This window comes from Pongo abelii, chromosome X (assembly GCF_028885655.2).
Source record: "Pongo abelii isolate AG06213 chromosome X, NHGRI_mPonAbe1-v2.0_pri, whole genome shotgun sequence".
NCBI lineage: Eukaryota > Metazoa > Chordata > Mammalia > Primates > Hominidae > Pongo > Pongo abelii.
The window spans coordinates 51,565,054-51,590,834 of NC_072008.2; the positions used below are offsets into that span (position 1 = coordinate 51,565,054).

The following is a 25,781-nucleotide window of genomic DNA, read 5'->3' on the forward strand; positions in this document are numbered from 1 at the left end:
GGTGATCCACTCTCCTTGGCGTCCCAAAGTGCTGAGATTACAGGAGCAAGCCACCGCCCACACTAACTCTATCCAAAAGTATAAATAGGTAAATTAAGGAGAAGACGGCGAAATAGCCATTCGATTTAGAAATATTGGTGTCATGGTTACCTTGACAAGAACAGTTTGTTTAGTGGAAGGTGCGTAGGCCTGGCTGAAGTATGATTAAGACAGAATAGGAGGAGAGAAATGGGACACAGTGACCATAGACAACCCTCTGTGGGAAGCTTGCAGTTGGGGAACAGATAAATGGCACTAAGCAAGTAAAAGGAGTGAGGTAAACAGGTTTTTGGTGTTTGCATTTTTTTTTAACATGGGAAAAATAACACCAGTATGTATGTTGACAGGAATAACGTAGTAGAGGGAGAAAAAGTCATGTCATGAGGATGTTACAAATGCTGTGAGATTATGAACTTGCTTTTTGATTTAGCCAGTCTAAGATTTTTCTGTTATGTGTAAGCAAAAAAAAAAACTGTCATGTAGTGAGCAATTGGCTTGATATGTCTGACTTTTTGTCTTATGCCAATTGTGGAGGCATAATTTTAATATTGCTCTCTTTCACGTGCTTGAAGGATAAATTATAAGGTCACAATAATTGGATAGGAAGACTGGTTCTACAGTCATAGATTCCAATCCTGGGCCTGCCACTTAAAAGATGTCATTTAGGATAAATTACTTAGCTTCTGTGTGTCATACAAAATGTCTTCCTATGAACATAGGGATAATAAAGGTACTTATGAATCAAATGAGGTAAAGCATTTAAAGAGCTTGTAGAAGAACTTGCTATGTGGTAAAAATTTCATAACTATTAAAAGTCTGCATGTCACATGGTAAAAGTTCCCTTTTGCAGTAAAGAACATCAACTGCCTGATTAACTGTTTTGCCTATTCACACATATAACCTTAAAATTAATAAACATGCAACTAACAAAGTAAAATTATTCACAGCTCCATTTTATAGGTATGAAAACAGGGAAATAGATCATTTAAGATAAAAAGGGAATTAAAATATAATGGTTAATTTACAAGCTGTGTCAAGATGCTTGTCGTTAATTTTATGTGTCAACATGACTGAGCTACGGGGTGCCCAGACATTTGAGCAAACATGATCCTGGGTGTGTCTGTGAGAGTGAGAAGTTGATTTCAGCCTTGCAAGGTCCTAAACGGAGAACACAGTTAATCCATGGCAGACTTATGGAAACTGTGAACTGATAAATGTGTGCTGTTTTCAGCCACTAAGTGGGTGGTAATTTTTTATGAAGCAATAGAAAACTAATATACAGGTATTTAAGTTATTACCATATGGAATCTGTTGTGGTTAAAGTGATGCACTGCGTTATCTAAACCACTGCGGAGGATGAAGACTAATATCTGGCTCAGCCATAACTTATATAGCTCTAAGGTGCAAATTAAAGTAAGTATAGCTAAACGCCAAGGGCCAAGAATGCTAAATGTTATGTAGTAAAGATTGATTGCAATATAGCTGTGAGAACAGGCAGCTTCAAGTGTGACAGCAACAATGGAGGACACTTCCAGGTAAGATGGTGTCATTCTCAGTGTGAAGGGCTCAGATGCTAGGGCTGCCCCTTCTGTCCCTGCCTTTTAAATGAGGCAGCGACTTCCGTTTCAGGGTTCTCTTGTGGGGCCAAAACAGACAAGCAAAGCCAGAGGAATGGCAGGCAGTGGCTCTGAATTAAACTAAATAACTTATTATGGAAAACTCGTATGACAGACATTCCTTGAGGCTTTAGAGTCTCCAACACCAGCTAGCTCTGTGATTCAATCGGCATTCCAGGATTCTAATTTATAAGAGGTGTGTGTGTGTGTGTGTGCACGCATGTGTGGGTGTGTGAGTGTAAAACACCTCCTGGATAAATAACTGTGACAAATCTTTACAGACCACTGGCAGTGGGGTTAGGATATGCCCGCATGATTTTCTGCATGAGACACCTGCAAAGTTCCTGAATGTCCCTGACAAACCCAGAGCCTACCACAGTGCATGAAACATAGGGACTTTCTTTTAACCTAGCTCCCATTTGTCAATAGCTTCTAGTACCAGTGTATTGCTGAATTCCTGGCTTCATAATTGATGTTGGCCTTTCTAATAATCTCTCAGTTTCTGAAATGTCCTCACAGTGGGATTAATTTAGAAATTCCCCTAGGTTTTACAAGTGATTGTTTAAAAATAAATTAACTGGAGAGATTAATGAATGAATATAAGATTGCTAATCCAATTATTTAAATGTTTGGGTGAAAGGCATAAACATGCAGGAATATGAAATCAAGCCTCTGAACCCACAAATAACAGCATTTTCAAGCACAGACATGCATGTTCATAGTCACAGGGATTCAGTCTGCCAGATGTGAGTCCTGCTATTTCCTCTACTCTTTCTCCGTCAAATTTCTTGTCTCCTCTCCCTCTTTTCCCCTCTTTCACAGCAAATACACCCTGTGCAGACTATAATTGAGAATTTACATTCTTCTATTGCTTTGTTTTCTTAGGAGATGGTTATGAATAGGGACCAGTTTTTACTTGGTCTTTACATATGCTCTACCAGTCAGGTACACTGCATGAAACATACAGGCATTGCAGAGGGTTTGCTGAACGAATACATTTCATACTGAAACACTGATAGCGAAAACACCCACTTCCAAACTGGAAGCTGTACACTGGTTACTTTCCACATAGGTACACTATGTGTGGCTTTTGTGTATCAGGAGCCATGCAAAGTCTTCTAGAAGCTGGTAGGTGTCACAGGGAGAGAAAGCAAATTCATTAGTTCATGGGCCTCTACACAGTGCATAGCATAGTTTTCAGCACACACAAAGAGGTAAATCAACATTATTTAACTTATTCATATATACACATTTTCAAAGCTGCCAACCCCAAATATATTGTTGTAAACTAAACTAAATATTTCACAGGAAAGGAAAAATACCATTTGTTGTAAGTTAAACTCTAAAATAGAAGGATGACATAACAGCAGTATGGAATTTTAAAATTTACATTAGTGACTTTCAGAGACGCAGGGATTTCTTTCTAGACTATGTAAAATGTAGGAATACTGCTGACCAATGTAGGCAATGGATTGTGATGCATGTCTTTTAAATCCCAGCTCTGCACCTCCTAGCTGTGTGAACAGGGACAATTAATCTATCCTTCTGAGCCTAAATTTCCTCATCTGTGAAACTGGAAGAAAGATTCTTACGTCACAGGGATTTTAAGAAAACTATCAGTAAGATATATAAAACACCTGATACATAGTGGGCCCTGAAAAAGCAATTATTATATATTCTGATATTGCAGTAAAGCAATACCATTTTCCCACAATATAATTTCATTATTAGAATTTTGTGAATTCTACACAATGAGAAGTTCATCTGACACAAAAATCAAGGATGCTTCCTTCTGAGATATAGCTGGTAGTAAAAGCTATTTGATCAAAGCTAAAGGGAAAGAATCTAAGAATGTGATGGCTGTTCACTCACAGGATATACTATTGTAGTATAGGAAAACTGCTAACAGAACTACTGATTTTCAAACTTGCCTCGAAATAAATAACCTGGAAAAAGATTGAAAAGAGGAAAGTGAAGCCTCATATTTTTCCATCTTGCACTCCCAGAGAATGGCTGGCCCAGAGCCCACAGTCAGAAATGCTCTATCATGGTGGAAATCTCTCTAGAACTGGCTGAGTTCATTGGCGGTATGAGATGTTTTACCATGGAACAGGGAATGCAGCCATCTTCCTGATCACAATTTTGATACCAAACATGCATGTGTCTTGTTGCCTTTCTCTAATGAATCAGTGAAGTTTAGAACAGCTTGGTGACCTTGGAAAGCCTGTTCTGCTTCTGACGATACTGGCCTGAGCCTGTGGGTACACAGTGTCATTGATAAGTAAACTATCTTCCTCGTGGGCTGGCCTGATGTCTTTGTGGAGGGGAAGGCATCCTTCCAAGACCGGAATTCTCTCATGCAGAGACTAGCTTGCATAAAAGACCCTCCTCCAGATCCAGCCTCATCAAGACCTTGAAGCAGCTGTAAGTACCAATCATTTTATCCCTTCGCAAGGACTTGAAACAAACTCCATTCCTCTACCTCTGCAGAAATTAGTGTTGAATTTTCCAGCACTTGGCCAAAGGAGCAGGAGAATAACCTCTAAGATGAGGAGCTTCTGAAAGTATTAGCAGATGGGAGGAAAATGTTGCAGAGATGTGTGCATAAGAAACGGGGAGGGGAGCAGAGAGAACTCCAGGAGCAAGTTAAGTGGTGGGGGTCTGCCTATACTGCCATCTTTGTGGGGTGTTCTCATCACTGAGCCTGGAAGATTCCACCTCATTCAGATACCTCCTAGCTGTCAGATACTGGGCAAGTTACATAAGGCCTTAGATCTCAATCTTCTCTCTTTTGAAAATGGGAATGACAACATTGTGATTGAAGGGTTTTCATTAGGGTTAAATAAAAAAGGTACATGAAGTGCCTACTGTAGCCCATCCATTGTTATGTATCCTATTACAAAACAATAGCTTCCACTTTGTTTTCAACTTTTTTGTAACATCGTTCTGCTTTGTGCTTAATTATTATAATTGTGTTTCTTTCTGAAAGCCACTGTCTTGTGAAAATAAAATGCAATATGTAAATCATAGTATATGTCCTGTCCAGATAAAACCAAAACAATTTAGGCAATGAATGACCAAGATCTGAAAACACCACCTCAAGTCATGCTGTGTGGTAGGAACTGTGCTACCCTGTGAAGATGCCACGGAAAATGAATCAGACTTCTGGCCTTCAGGTATCCCATGGCTGCCTTTCTATGGCATTTGGTTCCTATATGGTGCCAGATTCTACCTATGGCATCTGGTACCTATATGGTGCCGAAACAAATGGCAACTACTGGAAAAGCTGCAGAATGCAAAGAGAATGTTTTCCCTATCAGTGTCATTTTCAAAAGATTAATTAATTCAATGACTATTCAGTACTGCCCTTCTGGTTGTATCAGAGAGTGTGGATGGTGGGTTCACAAAGACCAACAACACATGGCCCTTTCTCTCACAAGTCTCCCATCTAACACAGGACACAAACACATTCATTACATCCACAGGTATTTTCTGAGTGACTCCAATGTATGCTCACCAGAGATGAGATCTGGGCTGCTTGGGATATACCGGTGAGCAAGACAAAGACCCCTAACATCAGGAGCTAATACTCTAGCAGGAGCCATTATAGCTGGAGAGAGAACAGCAATAATCATCAATAAGTAATTAAATAGTCTGTTAGACGCAAAATGCTATAATAGAAAGGACACTCGGGCCAAGGAAAAGAGGATCTGGGGTATCAGCGACAGGGTGGCAAGGAAGAGTGGGTTTAGCAGTCCATCATAAGGTGGCCTGGGTAGGCCTCATCCAGAAGGTGAGAAGTGATCAAGGCCTCAAGGTGGGTGAGGAAGTTATCCTTGTAGACAACGGACAGGAACATTCCAAGCAGAGGGAATGGCTACAGCAAAGGCCCTGAGGAGGGAAGGAACCTGCCTGACACAACCCAAAAACAGAGTCCAGGTCCACTAGAGCTGTGTGGCCCATGGGGAGTGGTAGGGGCAACTTTGAGGAGGAAATGGGCCAGATGTTGTAGGGCCTTGTAGGTTTTGGAAGCATTTAACATTTTACTCTGATACATAAACACAGGGCCACTAGAAAGGGTTTGGTTTCTGAATTAGAAGTCTCCGCAGTGTAGAGAAAAGGGAAAAGGAGGGTGACAGCAGTGAGGCAGGATCAGGTAGTGAGCAAAGAAGTGGGAGAAATCAAGGTGTGCTGCATCTTTATGAGAGAGGCAGTGCTCACCTGGACTTCACAATTCCATGGATCACTGGGACCACATCCATGATCTGTGCACATCTATACCATTACTTGCAAAATCACAAAAGTAGCAGTTCTGTATGCATCCTATCATTTGTCCGGGAAACAAAACAATGAGGGACGTTATTTTCTATTCCATTCATTTTGTATTTAAGACCTTTCTAGGGAACTAGCTAGCAGACCCAAAATGAAACCACCTTTGTGTTTGAACAAGAGTGTTCTAGGTACATGAAGGAAGAAAAAATTGGGGAACATATGAAGGTTGATGTGAAAGACACAACTTACCCCACCTTCCCTGGTCCTAGGTTAATTCATATTTCATTTAATTTTGCTATTAAATAGTTAACAGGTAAAATAACAACTATCCTTTGTGATCCATGTAGATCTTGTCATCATTTCTCATTCAATCAATATGCTTTAAATCTCTACTAGACACCAGATCCCAGGCACTGTGTTGACTCAGAGGGGAACAGACATGTTTCAGGCTGGTTCCCAGTCCTCAAATTTCTCACAAGCTGGCAGACAGATCATTACAGAGCTCCTTAATTAGAGCTACGACAGAATTAAAGTCAAGGAAGCCTGGAAAAACAGAGGGGGGTACTTTAATCCCAATGTAAAGGATGGGCCAGCACATGGTCAGGAAAGCTTTCTTGGGAGAGGTGAAGTTCTGAGTAGGTAATTATCCCTCTTTACACCTGAGAAATACTAAGGTCAAAGATATTAACTTGCCTAAGGCTGCATAGCTACTGAGAGAGCAGGACTTAAATTTTATTTCATTTGCATTTTAAAGCACCATATTTTTTTTTCTCATGGACTACTATCAAAATCACTTCCCCTGACTCTGCTTCCGTTAAGTATTCTGAAAGTTTCTCAGGTATGTTGCAGTCCCTCTTCTGATAGCTAGGTCCAGCTGTGAGTACAGTCAGGCTCTGAGAAGGTCTTTAACATTCCCAATCTCAGGTAACAGCTGTTTTTCAGAGCTCCTCTCTTAGGACTGTACTTCACTTAAAACTCAGTTAGAAATGTCACTTTCCATGGCTTTCTCACTAAGTAAAGCAGCCAACTTCCCCGAGGATGCTTCTACTATTCCTGTCAATTGCCCATCTGCCTGCCCCTTCCTAATTCTGAAAAAAAGGCAGAAATGTGTATCCTAGACTTGTTGGTTTCAGGGTAGAGCCTCTCTGCTTTCATCCTAGGGATTCTGGAAATTTACATGGAAGCTCCATTCTCTTGGGTGCCTGGATCTTCCAGGCAGAAAAAAGCTAGAAAGGAGGAAGACCATACCAAAAGGAATGGCATGCACTGTCTATGTCAGCAACTCTTAATATAAGGGAAACATGCCATAGTGAATGCAAGACGATTACATCTGGACTCAAGCCAGATCAGGGTGTGGATCCCAGCTCCACCACTTCCCCGCTTGCTCACTTTAACCCATCTCAACCTGTTAATCTGTTAAAGGGGATTTTGACACTTTTCAGTCTTGCTTGTACAAAAATATTAAGTGCATATAAGAAAGCAGACCATCCATAAATCAACATCATGGCCTAGTGTGATGATAGCATAGAATTTCTTTTTTTCTGTATCACTTCATTGCATTTTATCTTGCAGGGGAAATCAAAGCCTCAAATCATGAAGAAACATGTGGAGGTGACACAACAATTATTTGCTGGGAGTGAGAGAGGTACTCACATGCTCTTTTCACTTATTGTCCAGAAGAAGAACATCACGATGGAAAAATACCTTTCACTGGAGTCAGTGAATCTTAACTACTGAATACCTTACCCAAGAAGTCAATGCTGAATGTCATCAACGAAGGCCGCAACAACCACAGATGTGGATAAGAAGAATCCTTCTCTTAAGACATGTTGATTTTTTGAGTGTGCAGGGTATGGAGACATGAAGCCTTAAACTCGAATACAAACTCCACTCTAAGTCCTCTCTCTTCTGTAAACTGGACTTATGAACTGCCTCCCTCCCTATGAGTTAATGAGATAACAGTTAAATAGGATGCAGGGCATAACACAGGACCTCTCACAGGGACTGTACTCAACACGTTAGATGTCTTAACTTCATCCCTTTCTGACTCCAGGGAAAGTGAAATGCCAGCATCTTTAAGTAGACGTTACATTTCTACAGCGAACAATCTTGTCTTTCTCTGATTGTTTTTGGTTGATTTTTATGGATCGTGTCAATGGTTGGAGCAGCTAGTTTTTAATGCATAACAAAGCACTGCCAAATTTTATGCTTTAAACAGTAAACTATTTTATTCACAATTCTGCAGGTCAATAATTTCAGCTGGTCCCATCTGAGTGGATTTTTTTGTGTTTGTTTGTTTGGTTTGTTTTTTGTTTTTTGGTTTTTTTTGCTGTTCATGGCTAGGCTTAGTTATGCATCTTCAGCTAGTGCCCTCTTATGACCTAAGTAGTTCTGCTTGTGGGTGAATGGTCTAGCATGGCCTCATCCATATGTTGGGCAACGGTTTCACTGTCAGCTGGGGTGAAAGGGAAGCATCGGCCATGGGTATCTCATCATCCAGCTAGCCCGGCCAGCCTTCCTCACATTGCTGTCACAATGTTTCAAGAGCAAAAAGAGAGAGGATACCCCAGTGTGCAAGCACCTTTCAGTTCTCTGCTGACTTCTGTTCACATTTGCTATTGTCCCACTGGACACAACAAATTACATGGCCAAGACCAGAGACAATGACAATGTGGAAGGAGATACAGGCTTCCACGAACAAATTGCAGTTTCACTGTAACAGTCTACTACTACAGTGATTCCTGAATTACACTGCTCATCATTGGAGAAATACTTAAATATGCAAAACCAGACAGAGGAAGGCTGTTCTCTTAAAAAGGATTTTTACTATCATTACAAAAGTCTTAGCTTTTCTTGCCCTGTTACTATATTATAGATGAATAATAAAGTTATTAGGCCATTCTCACATTGCCATAAAGAAATACCTGAGACTGGGTAATTTACAAAGAAAAGAGGTTTAATTGGCTCATGGTTCTGCAGGTTTTACAGGAGGCATGGTGCCAACAGTTGCTCAGCTTCTGGGGTGGCCTCAGGAAGCTTACAATGGTGGCAGAAGGCAGAAGGGGAGTAGGTGCATCACATAGCGAAAGCATGAGCAAGACAGGGGAAGGTGCCACTTGCTTTTAAGTCACCAGATCTTGTGAGCACTCACTATCACACAGACAGCACCAAGCCATGAGGGATCCGCCCTCATGATCCAAACATCTCCCACCAGGCCCCGCTTCCACCATTGGGGATTACACTTTAACATGAGATTTGGGCGAGGACAAGTATCCAAACTATGTCAGCTGTGAAAGTTTGGGGAAAAGGTAATTTAAAAATTCCCTTGCTATTGTATTAAGCCTGTTTTAAGTTGTGGGTCTCCATATCCAGACTTTTCCAGTAGGGTTTCAGTCTGTGCCTCTTTCCATGTTAAAATGTCCTATTCCTCTTCCCTGCCACAAGTATGCCCCCAGAAGGGACCTATTGCAGAGGCACAGTGTGATGTAGAACTGATACTGATGGAATAGACTAGAAAATGGCACCTCTTTCTGGTGAGACAAAGGAGACAGTACCTGGCAATTGTGAAGCAGCCCTGCCCTGTGGCCGGAGCCTGGATTGGCCCCTCTCGACCCCAGACACCCCACTAGTCTGCTAGTTTTGCTAGAGTGTCTCGTGATTCATTCAAATCATGTTTCAAAGCTCTGAGTAGAAGTTCAGCCATTTCGTACTACTAAGTCCTAACCATATTTTTAGGACCCCTTGGTATTTTATTTGTTTTGTGGTGGTTAATAGTACACTTTGGGAGGCCGAGGTGGGCGGATCGCGAGGTTAGGAGTTCAAGAGCACCCTGACCAACATGGTGAAACCCGTCTCTTCTAAAACCACAAGAATTAGCCAGGCGTGGTGGCACCCGCCTGTAATCCCAGCTACTCAGGAGGCTGAGGCAGGAGGATCGCTTGAACCCGGGAGGTGAAGGTTGCAGTGAGCCAAGATCATGCCACGGCACTCCAGCCTGGGCGACAGAGCGACAGAGCGAGACTCCGTCTCAAAAAATAAAAAATAAAATAAAATTGTGAAATACGACGGATCTCCATGTGCATGGTTTCCCAAACACCAAGTGGTGCTTATCAAAGAGAAGAATAGAGAAGGGTGGAGTGTATGGAGAACAGGAGAATGTCTCTAGGCTTTAACGCAGGACTACTAGATGGGTGGTGCTCTGGTCTTTAAGGTGTACTTGCATGGAAGTGCAAATGGCTGCAACAAGGAGGCGAGGAGTGTACCCATGAGAAAACTGAGGTGCAAGGGGGTCAGGCAGGTTGTGAACAGAGATTTAAGAAAAGCATTAAATTACTGGCTGCGCCAAGATGCTCTGCAAGGTGGGAACCTGTTGAAGAAATAAAACTGCATCATGTGACTCAGCAAAGACGCCCGGCTACTGTGCCAAGAATCCCGTGGGTTGTTCTGACAACACTAGGGCCCAGGTCCCATGAGTAAGCCAGAATGGTTGATAGTGGGGGAGGATGATGACGACGCTGCCTTTGCCCCTGTCTTGTGTAAATCAACTGCGTGTGGGTTTCCTGCAGCGCAGTGGGGAGTGAGAGGAGAAACGTCCTGCCGTGCCACAGTGCGTTTGGGTCAAAGGCACACGTGGAGGCAATCTTGGCCAAAGTCACAATGCGGTGAATTTCGCTGTGCGCCAAGGAGGTTCCTGGCCCCAGGAGTGCGAAGCGCCTGCGCAGTGGGCCCCAGGCGTTGCACGCTGCGGGAGCCAGGAGACCCCCGCCCCTCGCCCCTCGCCCCTCGCCCCTCGCCCCTCGCCCCTCGCCCCTCGCCCCTCGCCCCTCGCCCCTCGCCCCACGCCCTCCCCTGCGAACGAGCACGTGAACAGGAGCGCGGACGCGCCCGAGAATGCGCTTCACCTCACAGAGGCGGGTGGGCTCTGTGGAGAGTCGCGGGCTCGCGGGCGGCGGCACCTCCTCCACTCCGGCGGGCCCGGGTTCGGCCGGCCGCCCGCCCATCGGACTGGCGGACTGGCTGACTGACACGCCTCGCTTGCCCCCGCCTCCGCCCGTGCCCCGCCCAGCTTCATCTCTCCCTCCGCTCCTCGGGCTCGCGGGCAGACGGCAGACGGAGGCGCCTCTGTCTCCCCGCCCCTTTCCTCGGCCCTTTTTCTTCCCAGCACCTCGGCTGCTCCCCGGCAGCGGCAGCAGCTGCGTCGGCGGCCCACACAGCAGCGAGCAGCGAGAGGAGGCTGCCTCGAGGATGAAGTGCAAACCCAACCAGACGCGGACCTACGACCCCGAGGGGTTCAAGAAGCGGGCGGCATGCCTGTGCTTCCGGAGCGAGCGCGAGGACGAGGTCCTGTTAGTGAGTAGCAGCCGGTACCCGGACCGCTGGATCGTGCCGGGCGGGGGCATGGAGCCCGAGGAGGAGCCGGGCGGTGCGGCGGTCCGAGAGGTGTACGAAGAGGCGGGAGTCAAGGGGAAGTTAGGCCGGCTCCTGGGCGTCTTCGAACAGAACCAGGATCGCAAGCACAGAACGTACGTGTATGTACTGACTGTCACGGAGCTGCTGGAGGATTGGGAAGATTCGGTTAGCATTGGGAGGAAGCGAGAGTGGTTCAAAGTCGAAGATGCCATCAAGGTTCTCCAGTGCCACAAGCCCGTGCACGCCGAATATCTGGAGAAACTAAAGCTGGGCGGTTCCCCAACCAATGGAAACTCCATGGCCCCATCCTCGCCAGATAGCGATCCCTAGTATGTACCGCTTGCGCCCGCACCCGCGCAGACTTCTATTTGTCTGCCTTGCTTAAAATGCGTCCCGCCTGGAGCACCTCTCGTGCCATGTGCGTTCTCATGGGGAGGAGGGAGGCTTTTGTTTCCTTGGCAGACCCTCTGAATCACGCTTGCAAACTGTTGCCAGGCCCTGTTTTCAGTTTGCACGTTTTTCAGTTGCTTTCAAAATCGCTTTTTGGTTACACTGTAAAATGTTTCGGGGAAGCCGATGCCGCTTGGGGTTTTAGGTGCCTTAACTGTTCACCCTGCTTTTGGGCGTGGGTGGGGGGGGGCGAGGGGTGGGCGGGGAGTGTGTGTCTCTGCCTGTGTGCCCTGTGATGTTTTTGGTTCTTTTATATTTCACACATATTCGTGGGTGAGCGTGCGTGCACATTTTTGATACCAGCCTTGTGGTTTGTTTGGTAGTGGAGGCCTTTAAAGTCTGACCAGCTTGGTTGTGTGGCATCTTTTAGTATTTTTTTCCCTTGAGTTGTTTTCTCCTTCACAGCATTCACCCTTGTTGTCAGGGAGCCCTTATGTGGTGGGAGTTGGTTTAAAAAATCAGTTTTGAATTTGTAAAAACATTAGGAAATTCTACATCTTGTGCTCTTTCTGCACTCGACAGTCACTCTAGCCTCTGAAATGGGATCTCATTTGCCCCTTTCAGAAATTTCTTTTTCTATTTCTGTGTAGATCATTTGGTTTTCAAAAAATTTGCACAAGTAATTTTTCACTGCTGACTTCAAATCGCTATTTCCCATGTAGATTAACCTTATTGAATAGATGCTGCTGGGGATCTGCTAGCCAAACACATCTTATCAGAAAAACTGTATTCACAGAATTTGATTTCCCATACTCAACTTCCAACTCCCATTACCCCTTACTGGATACCATAGAAGAACCATGGTTCTCTGGATTTGTTTTTGAAAGAAAGTGGTTTCCATTCCATATTTGAACGTAGTGACATTCCACTTAACCTCCCTGACTCCCAGTAACCACAGGAATGGAATCTTTTGTGGCGATTACATCCCAACTGAGTTAGCTCTAGTGATGTTCAGCTGGTACAGAACTGTCAAACTATTAGGATTCCTGAACAATCTGTCAATGATAGAGAGTAATTGTTTTGTCTCACAGTACCACCTTTTCTGGGTGCCAAATTAAAAGCTCTCACGTTTGCCTCAATACTTGCTTGAAGTCAGGAATCCCATCTAGAATAGCTAAATCTCTCTTCTGGACCTTCCTCTGTTCCCCCAGCCATGTCTGACATTAGGTAGAAGGAAAGCCTACTTTGTGAAGAGGGTATTCGAATGAAAAGATCATTCCTAATTTCTAGAGCAACCTAGACTATGTCATATCTCTTAAACATTATTGACAGGTATTTGGGGTCCCGTAACTTTTTTTTTTTTTTGAGACGGAGTCTTGTTCTATGGGTCACTGTTACGCACTTTCTATTAAGAAATTTTGGGTTTTGCTATGTAAATTCTAGGTTCCTCTTCTGGATCTCATCTCCCATGACAGTTGAGGAAACGTCTAGTTTTTGAAGAGAGTATGGGTGGGGGCCGGGGCGCCGGGCGCGGTGGCTCACGCCTGTAATCCCAGCACTTTGGAAGGCCGAGGCGGGCAGATAACGAGGTCAGGAGATCGAGACCAGCCTGGCCAACATGGTGAAACCCCGTCTCTACTAAAAATACAAAAATTAGCTGGGCATGGTGGTGCGCGCCTGTAATCCCAGCTACTCGGGAGGCTGAGGTAGGAGAATCGCTTGATTCCGGGAGGCGGAGGTTGCAGCGAGCCAAGATCGTGCCACTGTACTCCAGCCTGGGCGACCGTTTCAAAAAAAAAAAAAAAAAGACTGATTTTCCCCCTTGTCCCTGTCCCCCACTGGACAAGTGCCTACTTTTTCTTATTCTAAAAAAAATTTGAAGACGACATGTTGGAGTAAAGGTAAGTTTGGTTGCTTGATACAGAATTTGCTCTGGATGGTTAACATATTTTCTAAGAAACCTATGTTCTCTTGATCAGGTCACCTTTGAAAGAAGTAACCCTGAAAGTGGTGAAAGGTGGCTATAAATATTTTTAAGTCCTGTATATAGTTTCATTTGAGAGAATCATTGTAAAGATTTCAACATTTTTGTATTTAGAAAATCGATAAAAATTGAAGTGTGTATGTGTAAGAGCTTGTAAAGAAACAGCAACATTAGAGGGCCCTTGTGGGACAGATGGTTTAAAGGGCTCTGATGTTGGAGCTGCTCCTTGTCTCACTTGTCTTTAAGTGGAGTTCAATTGTAAGAAAAAGCATGTCTTCCCTCCATAGTTGTTGACTGGGAAAAGGGAGGTTAGAGCTTACAGCACTAACAGCTGGCCAGAGTTTTCTTTTTCAGAGTTCCTTTTGTGGAAGCACCAGTCAAAACAAATATTCTCAGCATCATTCTTGTATTGCAATCATCTTTCTGAATGACTGTTGGCCTATTAGAATATGAACTTTTCGAGGACTAGGACCCAGACTGAATCCTCCCCCATATCCTCAGAGCCTAGAACAGTGCCTGGAATTTGGAGACATTTGTCATTGATCCACAGATTAGAAATGTCTACTACAAGTGTATTTCTGATTTCTCAGCTTCATAATGTACCTGGGACAATCTATTATTCCCTCAGGCTCTCATCTGGCCTCACAGTGAAACTGCATTCGATAATTCACTGAAGGCTTTTCCAATTCAAAATGGTTGACGAGCCATAGTAGGTGCTCAATAAGTATTTGTTGATTAGAGGAATGGATGAACCAATAAAACCCTATTAATAAGAATTTTTTTTTTAGGTGAATGGCATAGATGTTGTTCAGATTTACTTTGAAAGAATCCAGTATGTGAATGGATGGATGAATGGAATTGTGAAGCACAGATGAGCTCTTTCACACTCCAAGGACACAGCTCATCCTATGCTTTTGGACACTTCTTCCCTGTTTATTACAATGACTATTCTCCAGGTTGTTGCACTACCGCTGTATCTGTACAGAATTCTAACTTGGCACCTGTGGCCTTTTTTGTGCTTTTATGATTATGTGTCTGTATTTCCCAGCAGATTATATGCCCTTGAATGCAAGGAACTTGTTTCCTTAGTCTTTTTTATATATCTAGCATATAAGATATTGCTTAGAATATGGTAGACATCACTGAAGATTTGTTTCAGTAGTTCATATTTTGTAATGATACTGAATGGTTAAACAATCCCTTTCTAATCTGTCTAGCATATATGTGACTTTTGTTTATCAAGTGTCACACAACTGCTTCAAGGCAGCTGTGAGATACTAGAAAGCAAAAATTCTTACTCCTATGTCTGTGTCATCCCAGATGTGTGCCTCCAGATGGCAGTATACTACACTATCTGTAAAATACATTTGCAAAGCCAGGCACAGTGTTATGCATCTGCCTCAGGAGGCTGAGGCAGAAGAATAGCTTGAGCCCAGGAGCTTTAGTCTAGCCTGAGCAATATAATGAGACTCCGTCTCTTAAAATATTTGCCCAAACATTGAACTTAAATTTGACCATGGCCCTAGAAATAATTCCTAATCTTTAGAAAATAGGGCAGAGAAACATTATTTTACACCATGGAGATGAGATGAGCAGAATCCAGACTATAAGAAACTACAGGACACATGAACTAGTTTCTTCTGTAAATAACTTGCAAGGATGAAAGATGGAGGATGAACTTATAGATTTAAAGAGACTTAAGAGACATATTAACCAATTGTATGGATCTTATTTGAATTGTGATTTGACCGAACTGTAAAACGAATACATTTATGAGACAATCGGAGTAATTTGAACATTGGTGGGGTATTTGGTATTAGAATAATGGTTTTATCATTATGTTAGAAAGAAGGGTCCTCATCTACATTCTCAAACATTTGTGGCTGATATGATATGATTCTTGGAATTTGCTCCAAAATAATAAGTCTGGATGTTAAGTGCATTGGAAATATTGATGAAACGAAATTGGCCTTGATAATTGTTGAAGCTGGGTGATGGCTAAAATGATGGTTCATTATATATGTTCATCTCTATTTTTGTATGTTTGGCATTTTCCGTAATAAAGTTTATAAAAATAATTACTGGAGTTATTCTTATTAAGCCTAATATATAAGGTAGAAAAAAAGGAAAAAATTTAGATTGTTTAAAAAAGGTTAGCTGTGGCATACTGCTTCTGGCCCAAGAGGTCAAATGCCCAAAAAGAGAAGGGAGAAATACCCTGGAGTGGCTAGCAGTTCCCTTGCTGTAGACCAATGTTAGCAGTTTTTTCTTTTAATTTGGCCCATTGAAATAGGAAAAGCTAAATTCTTATTTATTCATACTAGAAAATAAGAATGGATTCTTATATGCTATTGAGCAGGGGTTTTGATAACACCTACATACCAGTTCATACAAATGTGAAAAATCAAAGAGGTGGAGTCTCCAAGGAGAATGTTTATGGAATTTTATAAAAACCTACATAATCCACTTTTTGAATAGTTTTTAGGGGAACAATAGCTGTAAACTTGTTAGTTTCACATAATTAAGTTTAAGGTTATATTTGAAGGTAGGTAAAACAGGAAATTAAGCAGTTAACATTCCTGACTTCAGTGGACCATTTTGCATTTCACAGATTGCAGATACTCCTTCAGTTGTGGACTGTGCTTAAAATTCTGCAAAGGCTAAAATTCTGTAAAGGCTGTGCTTACATCAACAAACATGGTGTCTGTCCTGATGTTTTTGTGAGTCAAGAAGGAACAGGCAGAAAGTGAGAAGAGTATTAAAGGTCCCTCCTAGGGAAGATGAATTCCTTCCTAAGTGTGAAGTACTGAAGCTGAAGCTGCCCCTTCTACTTCTGTTCTTTAAGTGTGTTCCAATCCCAAGAGCAAGCAACTCCCCAGAACCAACTGTTACTGGGAAAAGGGGAGGTGAAAAGTTTACCTTAGAGCCCTTTACCAGTCATAGCTGGACAGAGCTTTCAGTTCCAAGATTCCCCTGTGAGAAGGCACCATGATATACCAGAAAAACTTTCATCAAGTTTTCCCTGGAAATTGTTTTCTAATTTGAGTCTACTCTGATTGTAGCAGATTTTTTTTTTTTTTTTGAGACGGAGTCTCGCTCTGTCACCCAGACTAGAGTGCAGTGGCACGATCTCGGCTCACTGCAAGCTCCGCCTCCCGGGTTCACACCATTCTCCTGCCTCAGCCTCCCGAGTAGCTGGGACTACAGGCGCCCACCACCACGCCCGGCTAATTTTTTGTATTTTTAGTAGAGACAGGGTTTCACGGTGTTAGCCAGGATGGTCTCGATCTCCTGACCTCGTGATCCGCCCATCTCAGCCTCCCAAAGTGCTGGGATTACAGGCGTGAGCCACCACGCCCAGCCAGCAGATTTTTTTTTTTAAGTTTAGAGGCAAGCAGAGCCAGGGAAGCTGTAGTTTGGTGGATGTAAATTAAAACAATTTAGTGATTCGGAATCCAACAAGCTATAGCTCAAAACTGTCTTGACCAGAGGCTGTATGGCCTCTGCCAGATTAGTTTACCTCTCTGATTTTCAATTTTCTCATCTGTAAATTTGTGGTAATTACAGTCCCTACTTTTGTAAATCACTGCTTCTGAGAAGCCCTTCTTGATATTTTTTGAAAAAGTTCTTTTTTCACAGAGATGGGATCTTGCTCTGTTGCCCTAACAGGAGTGCAGTGGCATGATCATAGCTCACTACAGCCTCAAATTCCTGGGCTCGAGAGATCCTCCTGCCTTAGCCTCTAGAGTAACTGGGACTACAGATGTGTACCACCACACTTGGCTATTTTTTCCGTTTTTGTAGAGATGGAGTCTCGCCATGTTGCCCAGGCTGGTCTCAAACTCTGGGGCTCTAGCCATCTGCTTGGCTTGGCCTCCCAAAGTGCTGGGATTACAGGTGTGAGCTACCATTCCCAGCCCTGTTTTGTCATAGTTCTTATCAAAAGTATACTTACTAGCCTGAATGTCTCTGTCTTCTTAATTCTGAGGTCCACTAGCTCTGAGACCCAGACTGGGTTGTCTGTGTCCTGAGTCGGGCACAGAGCCTGGAATATGGCATCCCACAGATGTTCCTAACATGTTTATTATATAAATGGTTGTCACACCTCCTACTTGTGAAAAACACATAGCTATTATTTTGCCAGGTGTTTACCTGAAAATATGAAAAATGAGATACCATAAGACTGTGATCTCTGATCAAGTTTCCCTTTATTGGGAAGAATATTTCATCTATAAACCATACCCTTATTTTTCAGGATTTTCCAGTACCAATATATTCCTGACTTCTTAGCTTCATAAAGGACTGTGTGATATTCCCTTAGGTGCTAAATTGGCCCACAGCTGCATTTGATAATTCACTGAAGGCTTAAAGCTTCCCAAATACAAATGATTTAAGAACATGGTAATCCTTCAGTATTTATTTATGTAAGAACCTTTGAATGAACACAAGTATCCTAATTATTTTAATTTACAGGTAAAAAACAGACAGCAATTAGGATTATATGGTAACAAGCTCATATAGACAAGGCTAAAGCCTGACTGATTTGACTGGTAAAGATACAAGGAACCACTTTTAGATTGAGACAGTTTAGTACTTACATAAACAGTACAAAGAATGAACCAAAGAGGCCAACTCCCCAGGTCCTTGTCTCATATACCCTAAAAGACAACAAAGAAACAAAAGGGGCTAGATGACTATAATGCAAGTTGAGGGATACTCCCTGGCTGAGGAGCCAAATCTATACTGCGGCTGAGTGGCTATATATTCCGCAGCTCTATTCTAAAAGGCACAGGACAGAAAGTTCCATACCTCATCAGAATCTGGTAAGTGATGAGAAATTCATTCAAGACAGCCTCTCCCGAGAGAGAAGGAAGTGACTGGGAGAAGGCCTTATAGGCCTTACAGGCTCTGATCTTCTCATGTTCTGGGAGGATCACAAAGCATTTAACCAAAACTCAGATTAGCTGCAGTTCGAGCCTATATGGATATATCCAAGGGTGCCAGGCCATCATGGAGGAGCCATTCCCCTACAACTCCACTCTCCTTTCATATATCCACCTAAGGATTCTTTTTACAAACATAAGCCACCTGTTGTGGCCACTCTAAAGATACAGAATGGACCCCATGCAAAATTTGGTTTAGATATCAAGAGCGATAATGCCATATACACATCAACAGGGTATTCAAAGGTTTATTACTTGCATAATGAGGCTCTTTTGGGAGAGCAAGGCAGGCTTCCAAAGCTGATCTGAAAATGTCTTGATAGAGCTAGGAAAGGAGACTAGCTTACAGTTTTTATGGTGGTTAGGGGTGCTGGGGTGAGGGTTCCAATGTGCAGCTGGGGACTTGCATGGTTTGAAACTCCTTTCAACAACAAAGGAGAGAGCACCCAGGAATTTCATAAGCTTGTCCAAATGCAGGGCTTAAGGTGAACCGAGGTGAGGCTTAGATGCTGTCAGCAAATATCCAAAAAAAAAAAGAGAGAGACAGCTTCCTTATTACAATTTACTCCTGATGTTCGAGAAATAAAATGTACTATGTTTTTGTAATTGAATTTAAACAGATTTAAATAATCCATTATGGTGCTCTATGAGGTCTGTAGCCTGATACCTGTAAGAAAGATGAAAGTTCCATCAACTGTCTCATTCTAGAGCTCAGCATTGTGTATTCTGGGAAGTGAAATGAATGTCTTGGTTGCAATAAATGGCGTCTGGAACTCTGACGGCAGTAATGAGTGTCTTAATGAGGCCTTGTATTATAGTTTTATTATATGTAAAGGCATGTGTGGTATTGACTTATATTTTGGTATCTGTGAGGCAAGAGATTCCCAGAGTTCCATACCCCAAAAGAGACACTGGATAAGGAATTTATGTTGCTGCCATTGTCCAAACCAGACAACCATATAATTGGCAATAACCTAAGGGTCTAAATATTTACTGAGGGGGTCAATTAGTGACCCAGGCATCCACTGCTAAGATAATAGCCTGAAGTTTGGCCAATTGTACTGATCCTTGGGTCCAGTTCTTTATCAGAGACATCCTAACTAAGGGATTAAAAAAAAAAAAAAAAACAGCAACAATCCACTGAGCTCCCTTATGTGTGATTATGACAGTGTATCCATAAAGTGGACAAACTCCCATTATTCTTTATTCAGTTGATTCTACAGGGGTCCCCAAGTAGCCAAAGGGTCTGGTAGAGGGGTAGCCTCATCCAGCACCATGGCATCTGGCAAAGGACTGAGGACAGGGGAGGCCATCCCCACCTGTAAGTGTGATATGCCAGAGGGCCCAGGTTTGGTTCCTTCCTGTAACAAAGAGACTTTGGTCGCTGTGATGAGTTTGTAGGGTGCTGCTGCCAAGACCCAGGGCATAATTAGCTGGAAATGGAAGGTCATGAGCTGAGTGCCTATGAAAGCCTCTATTTCCACAAGACCCCAGTATGTATCCAGCAGTTGCCACTCTAACAATATACAGCATAAGACCTACGAAGGCAGTTTCTTGCATCAGAAGGTCATGGGCAACTCATGGCCATCATGGATGGTACAAAGACTCCAAGAGGCATTAGAGGAGGATGCTAAAGCCTCTACAGTGAAGAAGTCTCAGGGTGGGCATGGCACTAATATGGTTGAAAAAATTCTAGAATATTTTGCTGGGAGGGGGTCCCACTCAAGATGGGCCTATTTTGCAAGTAATGGCATAAATGGACCAAAGTAAAATTTGTAAGTGAGGAAAATGTTGCCTCCAGAACCCACAAAGGCCTAAATATGTTGGGCAAGCTTTAATGTTGACAGGCATGGATTACCCTCAGTTTACCAATATTCAGGAATTTAAACAAGGTGGCAAGGCTTTGTGCCCTGTGTGGGGCAATGGTCCATCCCCTTTTTGTGAGCTCCTTCTTAAAATATTTATATGTCCTGAATGAGTTTTCTAAAGAATTCTCTTAGAAAAGGATGCCATCAATGTGGTGTCATATCTGTGCTCCTGGAGCAAGTTAGATGCAGTTAAGTTCTTGCCTGCAAAGACTGTGTGAGATAGCAGAGCTGTTGAGGTACCCTCTAAGTAGCCAGGTAAAGGTGTACCATTTCACTTTGGAGGGGAAGGAAAACGGGCTGAGAGGCTATTGAAATATACACTAAACAGAATGTATTAGCCAAATATACAATAGCAAAACATTTATCAGTTGCTGATTGGATGGAGTCAATAATTTCCATTGTAATCATAATTAGGGGGTCTAATTACTGGGACCACAGCATAAAGGCTGTGGTAATTCATCAAGAAGTCTCATTCATTCTTTCCAAGTTTAGGAACGGGCCAAATTAAGCTGTTAAATGGAGAAGCATTGGATATAATCACCCTCCCTCTTCTCTAAATAGGCCTTGTAAAATGGGTTGCAATCCTTTGAAGGCTCTGTCTTGAGCTAAGAGCCATTGTCTTGTCAATGTCTAATTGACACTGGGCTCTCTTAGCTCTGTACATTGTGGGGGAGTTTTTCATGGAGGCCCATTTCTTCAAGTCAGTTTGTAAATGCCAAAGACTCAATCTAATTTTGATTTATTATTTAATGAGTCTGAGAGTCCATGCCCACTATTCGATATTTTAGGGCAATGGATGCTATAACCATGGGGAATTTAGTCAAGACAACAATTATGATGGTTAAATGGAGGCATACATGTTTGTCCTCTATTTTATATTCAGTAACTACCCTAAGATTACAGGGCTACCATGTGTATTAGGGTTCTCCAGGGAAACAGAACCAATAGGATGTGTATACATATATAGAAGCAGATTTATTATAAGGACTTGGTTCATGAAATTATGGAGGCTGGGGTGAGTCCCAAATCTGCTATGTGGACTAGCAGCCTTGAGACCCAGGAGAGTTCATGGTACAGATGAAGTCCAAAGGCAGTCTGTTAGAGTATTCCCCCTTGCTCAGGGAGGTCAGCCATTTTATTTTATTTGGGCCTTCAGTTGATTGGCTGAGGCCCATTCATATTGTGGAGAGCCATCTGCTTAGTCAAAGTTCACTGATTTAAATATTAATCTCACCCCAAAACACCCTCCAAGTTGACATATAACATTAACCATCACAAGTCCACCCCTCATCAAATTGGCACCCATACACATCTTAAACCATACTTTATCCCCTCAAAAAGACAATAACAAGGCCATACTTTCTACTTAACATGATACAACTTTCCTGCATGCAATGGAAAGTGAATAACCTTTTCCCCAGGAGAAGATGCAAAGTCTTTGCATTTAATCTCTTTGATATCTCATAAGTTAAATACTATGATAACAAGTTCATACATCTTGTGTTACATGAAAAGGAGATAAGATAGAGAAGATATTTGCTACTCACACACACGCACACACACACACACACGCATGCAAACACAAACATACAACAAAATAAGGTGGAAATACTCATAGTGATTGCCGTCTTCATTTCTGTAACTGGTCACATAGTAGTAGCTGGTATTTATAATTACCTTCTTCTACTACTGATTATGTATTCCCTTTGCCTTCAGCAAACACCTCACCTGGTCATGGTTCTTTATCTGGTAGGGTGACCCAAACCTTCATTCCTAAGGACATTAGTAGTCTTACTTCAATTAGGTTGTTGTAGTTTACCATTGATTTTAATTACAAGACATGGTAATACTAAGAGATGCCCTAGCGGATCCTCCTATATTGCAGACATACTCTTCCTTATCTCCTTTGAGGAATAGCAATCTGATTTCCTCAGTAGTCAGAATTACTCCAGCTATCAGCGTAAGTCCTTTCTTTACCTGTTGATTCAAAGGCATGAGGATCCCAAAGTGGCCAGGTGGCAATCTTAACTTCCAGATCAATGGAATAATTGTATCTTCTGGTGGAAGCATTCCTCCATTTGGGCATAAGACCTCTAGGCCAGCAGAGTATAAGGTTGTGGGGAAAGGAAGCAAAAAATTTGCTAGTGGGTCACAAGGCTTGTTACTGAGTGGTGTCACTCCCATTTCCCTTCCTTGATTACTGGACCTGTGAATCCTGGCTATTGGAGAAACAGCACCATATATTGGACACTGATTCAGTGCATATATATCCTCCTGGAGAACCTTCCTCTAGCCCTGCAAGGTATTGTCACTTAGCATGCAATCTTCAAAAGGTCACGCTTGAAGTTCTGTCAAGCCAGGTACTTCAAGATGATGGGGAACTTGGTAAGAGCAGTGAATTTCAAAGAGCGTGAGCTCATTTCAGCACTGCATTTGCTGTGAACTTAGTTTCTTGATTAGAAGCAATACTGTATGGAATGCCATGACAGTGAATAAGGCATCCTTTAAGTCCACGGATGGTAGTTTTGCAGAAGCATTGTAGGTAGTGAAGACAAACCAGTATCCAGAGTAAATGTCTATTCCAGTAAGAATAAAATTCTGCCTTTTCATAATAGAAGTTGCTATGGTTTCAATGTCTCTCCAAAATTAATGTTGAAACTTAATCCCCAATGTGGCAGTATTGAGAGATGGGGCCTTTAAAAGACAGAGCCCTCATGAATGGATTAATTATTCATTCATGGATTAATGGATTAATAGGTTATCATGAGAGTGAAACTGGCAGCTTTATAAGAAGGGGAAGAGAGACCTGAGCTCCATGTGAGCACACTCCTCAGCTGCCTCAACATGTGATGCCCTGCACCACCTTAGGCATACAAAAATAACCTCTACGAGAGTCTTCACCAGCAAGAAGGCTTGCACCATATGCAATCCCTTGACCTTGAACTTCTCAGCCTCCATAACTGTAAGAAATAAATTTCTTTTCTTTATATATTACCAAGTTTCAGGTATTCTGTTGTAAACAACAACAAAAAATAGTCTAACACAGAAGTAGTCCAATGTAACCAACCTGCCATCAGGTAGACAGCTGATCACCCTAGGAAATAGTGCCATATTGGCAACTTGGTGTTGGTCTCTGATGCTGGTAGTTTGGGCACTCAGCAGCAGCTGTAGCCAGGTCAGCCTTGGTGAGTGGAAATCCATGTTGCTGAGCCCGTGCATAACCTCTATCCCTGCCGCCATGGCCACTTTGTTCACAAGCCCATTGCATGATGATGGAGTTACTGGGAAAAAAGGCTGACTGGTATCCACAGAACAGGCAATCCTATCCACTTGAATATGAAGATCCTTCTATACTAAGGTCACCCTTTGTGAGCATTCACGTGAGATGAAATATCTTCACATTTTTCACTCAGAGAAGTCTATCCACATAGCTCTTTCCCAACCTTGCTTATCACCAGTTTTCCAATCATGTTCCCTCCAAGTCCCTGACCATCTGGCGAAAGCACTGGCTACGGCCTGTGAATCAGGATGTAATCCCATGTCTGGACATTTCTCCTTCCAAGAAAAGTGAGAAAAAAGTTGTATTCCTTGTAGTTCTGCCCACTGGGTAATTTTCCTTCACTAATGTCCTTCACGGATGTTCCAGGACGGGGACGTAGCACTACAGCTGTCCATTTTTGGGTGATGCCTGCATATCACGCATAATCATCTGTAAACCAGGTCTGAGCCTTCTCTTCCTCTGCCAACTGATCATTGGGTATTTGTGTCTCCAGGGACTGCTTGGGCATGATTTTATTTACACACACACACACACACACACAAACCACTTCCACTTCATGGAGTGCTGCTGTGCACACCCAACTTGATGACCTAGTGGATCAAATAACACTCATTTTATGAATAGCAGTTCAGGTCCCATGGCAACTTGGGGGCCCATGGTTAATTGTTCAGTCTCTACTAAGGCCCGGTAGCAGGCCAAGAGCTATTTCTCAAAAGGAGAGTAGTTACATGCAGAGCATGGCAGGGATCCTCTCCAAAATCCTAAGGGCCTGCAGTGTGATTCACCTATAGGGGCCTGCCAAGGGCTCTGTAGTAGTCCATTTTCATGCTACTGATAAAGACATACCCAAGACTGGGCAATTTACAAAAGACAGAGGTTTATTGGACTTACAATTCCATGTGACTGGGGAGGCCTCAAAATCACGGTGGAAGGTGAAAGGCACATCTCACATGGTGGCAGACAAGAGAAGAGAGCTTGTGAAGGGAGACTTCCATTTTAAAAACCATCAGATCTCGTGAGACTTATTCACTATCATGGGAACAGCATGGGAAAGACCTGTCCCCATGATTCAGTTACCTCCTACTGGGTCCTTCCCACAACACATGGGAATACACGATGAGATTTGGGTGGGGACACAGCCAAACCATATCAGGCTCCAAACAGCATCTCTATCTGCCGCTGTCACTTCAAGCACCATTGGATCTGCTGGATCATATGGCCCAAGTGGCAGAGTAGCTTGCAGAGCAGCCTGGACTTGTTGTAGAACCCTGAGTTCCACAGTCAAGCAAACTAACATGCCCATCATCTCAATTTTGTTGTTGTTGTAATAAAGGTACCTAAAATCTACTTTCTTGGCAAATTACCAGTATATGATACAATATTATTAACTATAGTCCTCATGTTGTACACTAAATGTGTAAACATTCATCCTACATACCATAACTTTCTATTATTTGACCTACATCTTCTCTATGTTCCTCTTTTTTCATTGCTGGAGGGGCCAGATGCAACAACTTATTCTTCACCTTAGAAGGGATAACTTGACATGTTCCACACCACTGGACCCCTAGAAATTTCACTAAAGAAGGCCCCTGAATTTTTGTCAGATTTATTTCACATCCCCTGGCATATTAATGTGTTACAAATAAGTCTAGAATGGTTGCTACTTCTCATGCACTAGGTCCAATCAGCATAATATAGTCAATGTAATGTACCAGTGTGATTTCTTGTGGAAGGGAAAGATGATCAAGATCCCCACAAACTAAATTATGACATAGGGTAGGACAGTTTATATACCCCTGATGTAGGACAGTGAAGGTATATTCCTGGCCTTGACAGTTGAAAGAAAACTGCTTCTGGTGGGCCTTATGGACAGGTATGAAGAAAAAGGCATGTGCCAGATCAATAGCTGCATATCAGATGAGATGTGTTAATTTGCTCAAACAATGAAACCACACTGAAACAGCAGCTGCAATTGGA

The 25,781-nt window shown here is 42.8% G+C and overlaps 1 protein-coding gene and 1 long non-coding RNA gene across 6 annotated transcripts in view; one reads left to right on the forward strand and one right to left on the reverse strand.

Annotated features, from left to right (window-relative positions):
• The window catches only part of LOC129052930 (uncharacterized), a 309,079-nt gene that overhangs the window by 215,569 nt on the left and 67,729 nt on the right, over positions 1 to 25,781 (reverse strand). The window lies entirely within an intron of this gene.
• LOC100443622 (diphosphoinositol polyphosphate phosphohydrolase 3-beta) lies at positions 10,887 to 15,788 on the forward strand. The gene is made up of 2 exons (XM_002831654.5): positions 10,887 to 11,665; positions 14,499 to 15,788. Coding segments are annotated over exons 1-2 (495 nt in total). The 5' UTR covers positions 10,887 to 11,171; the 3' UTR covers positions 14,500 to 15,788.

What these genes read in the sequence shown, in the direction of transcription:
- LOC100443622 (XM_002831654.5), top strand. Translation starts at nt 11,172, where the DNA reads ATGAAGTGCAAACCCAACCAGACGCGGACCTACGACCCCGAGGGGTTC.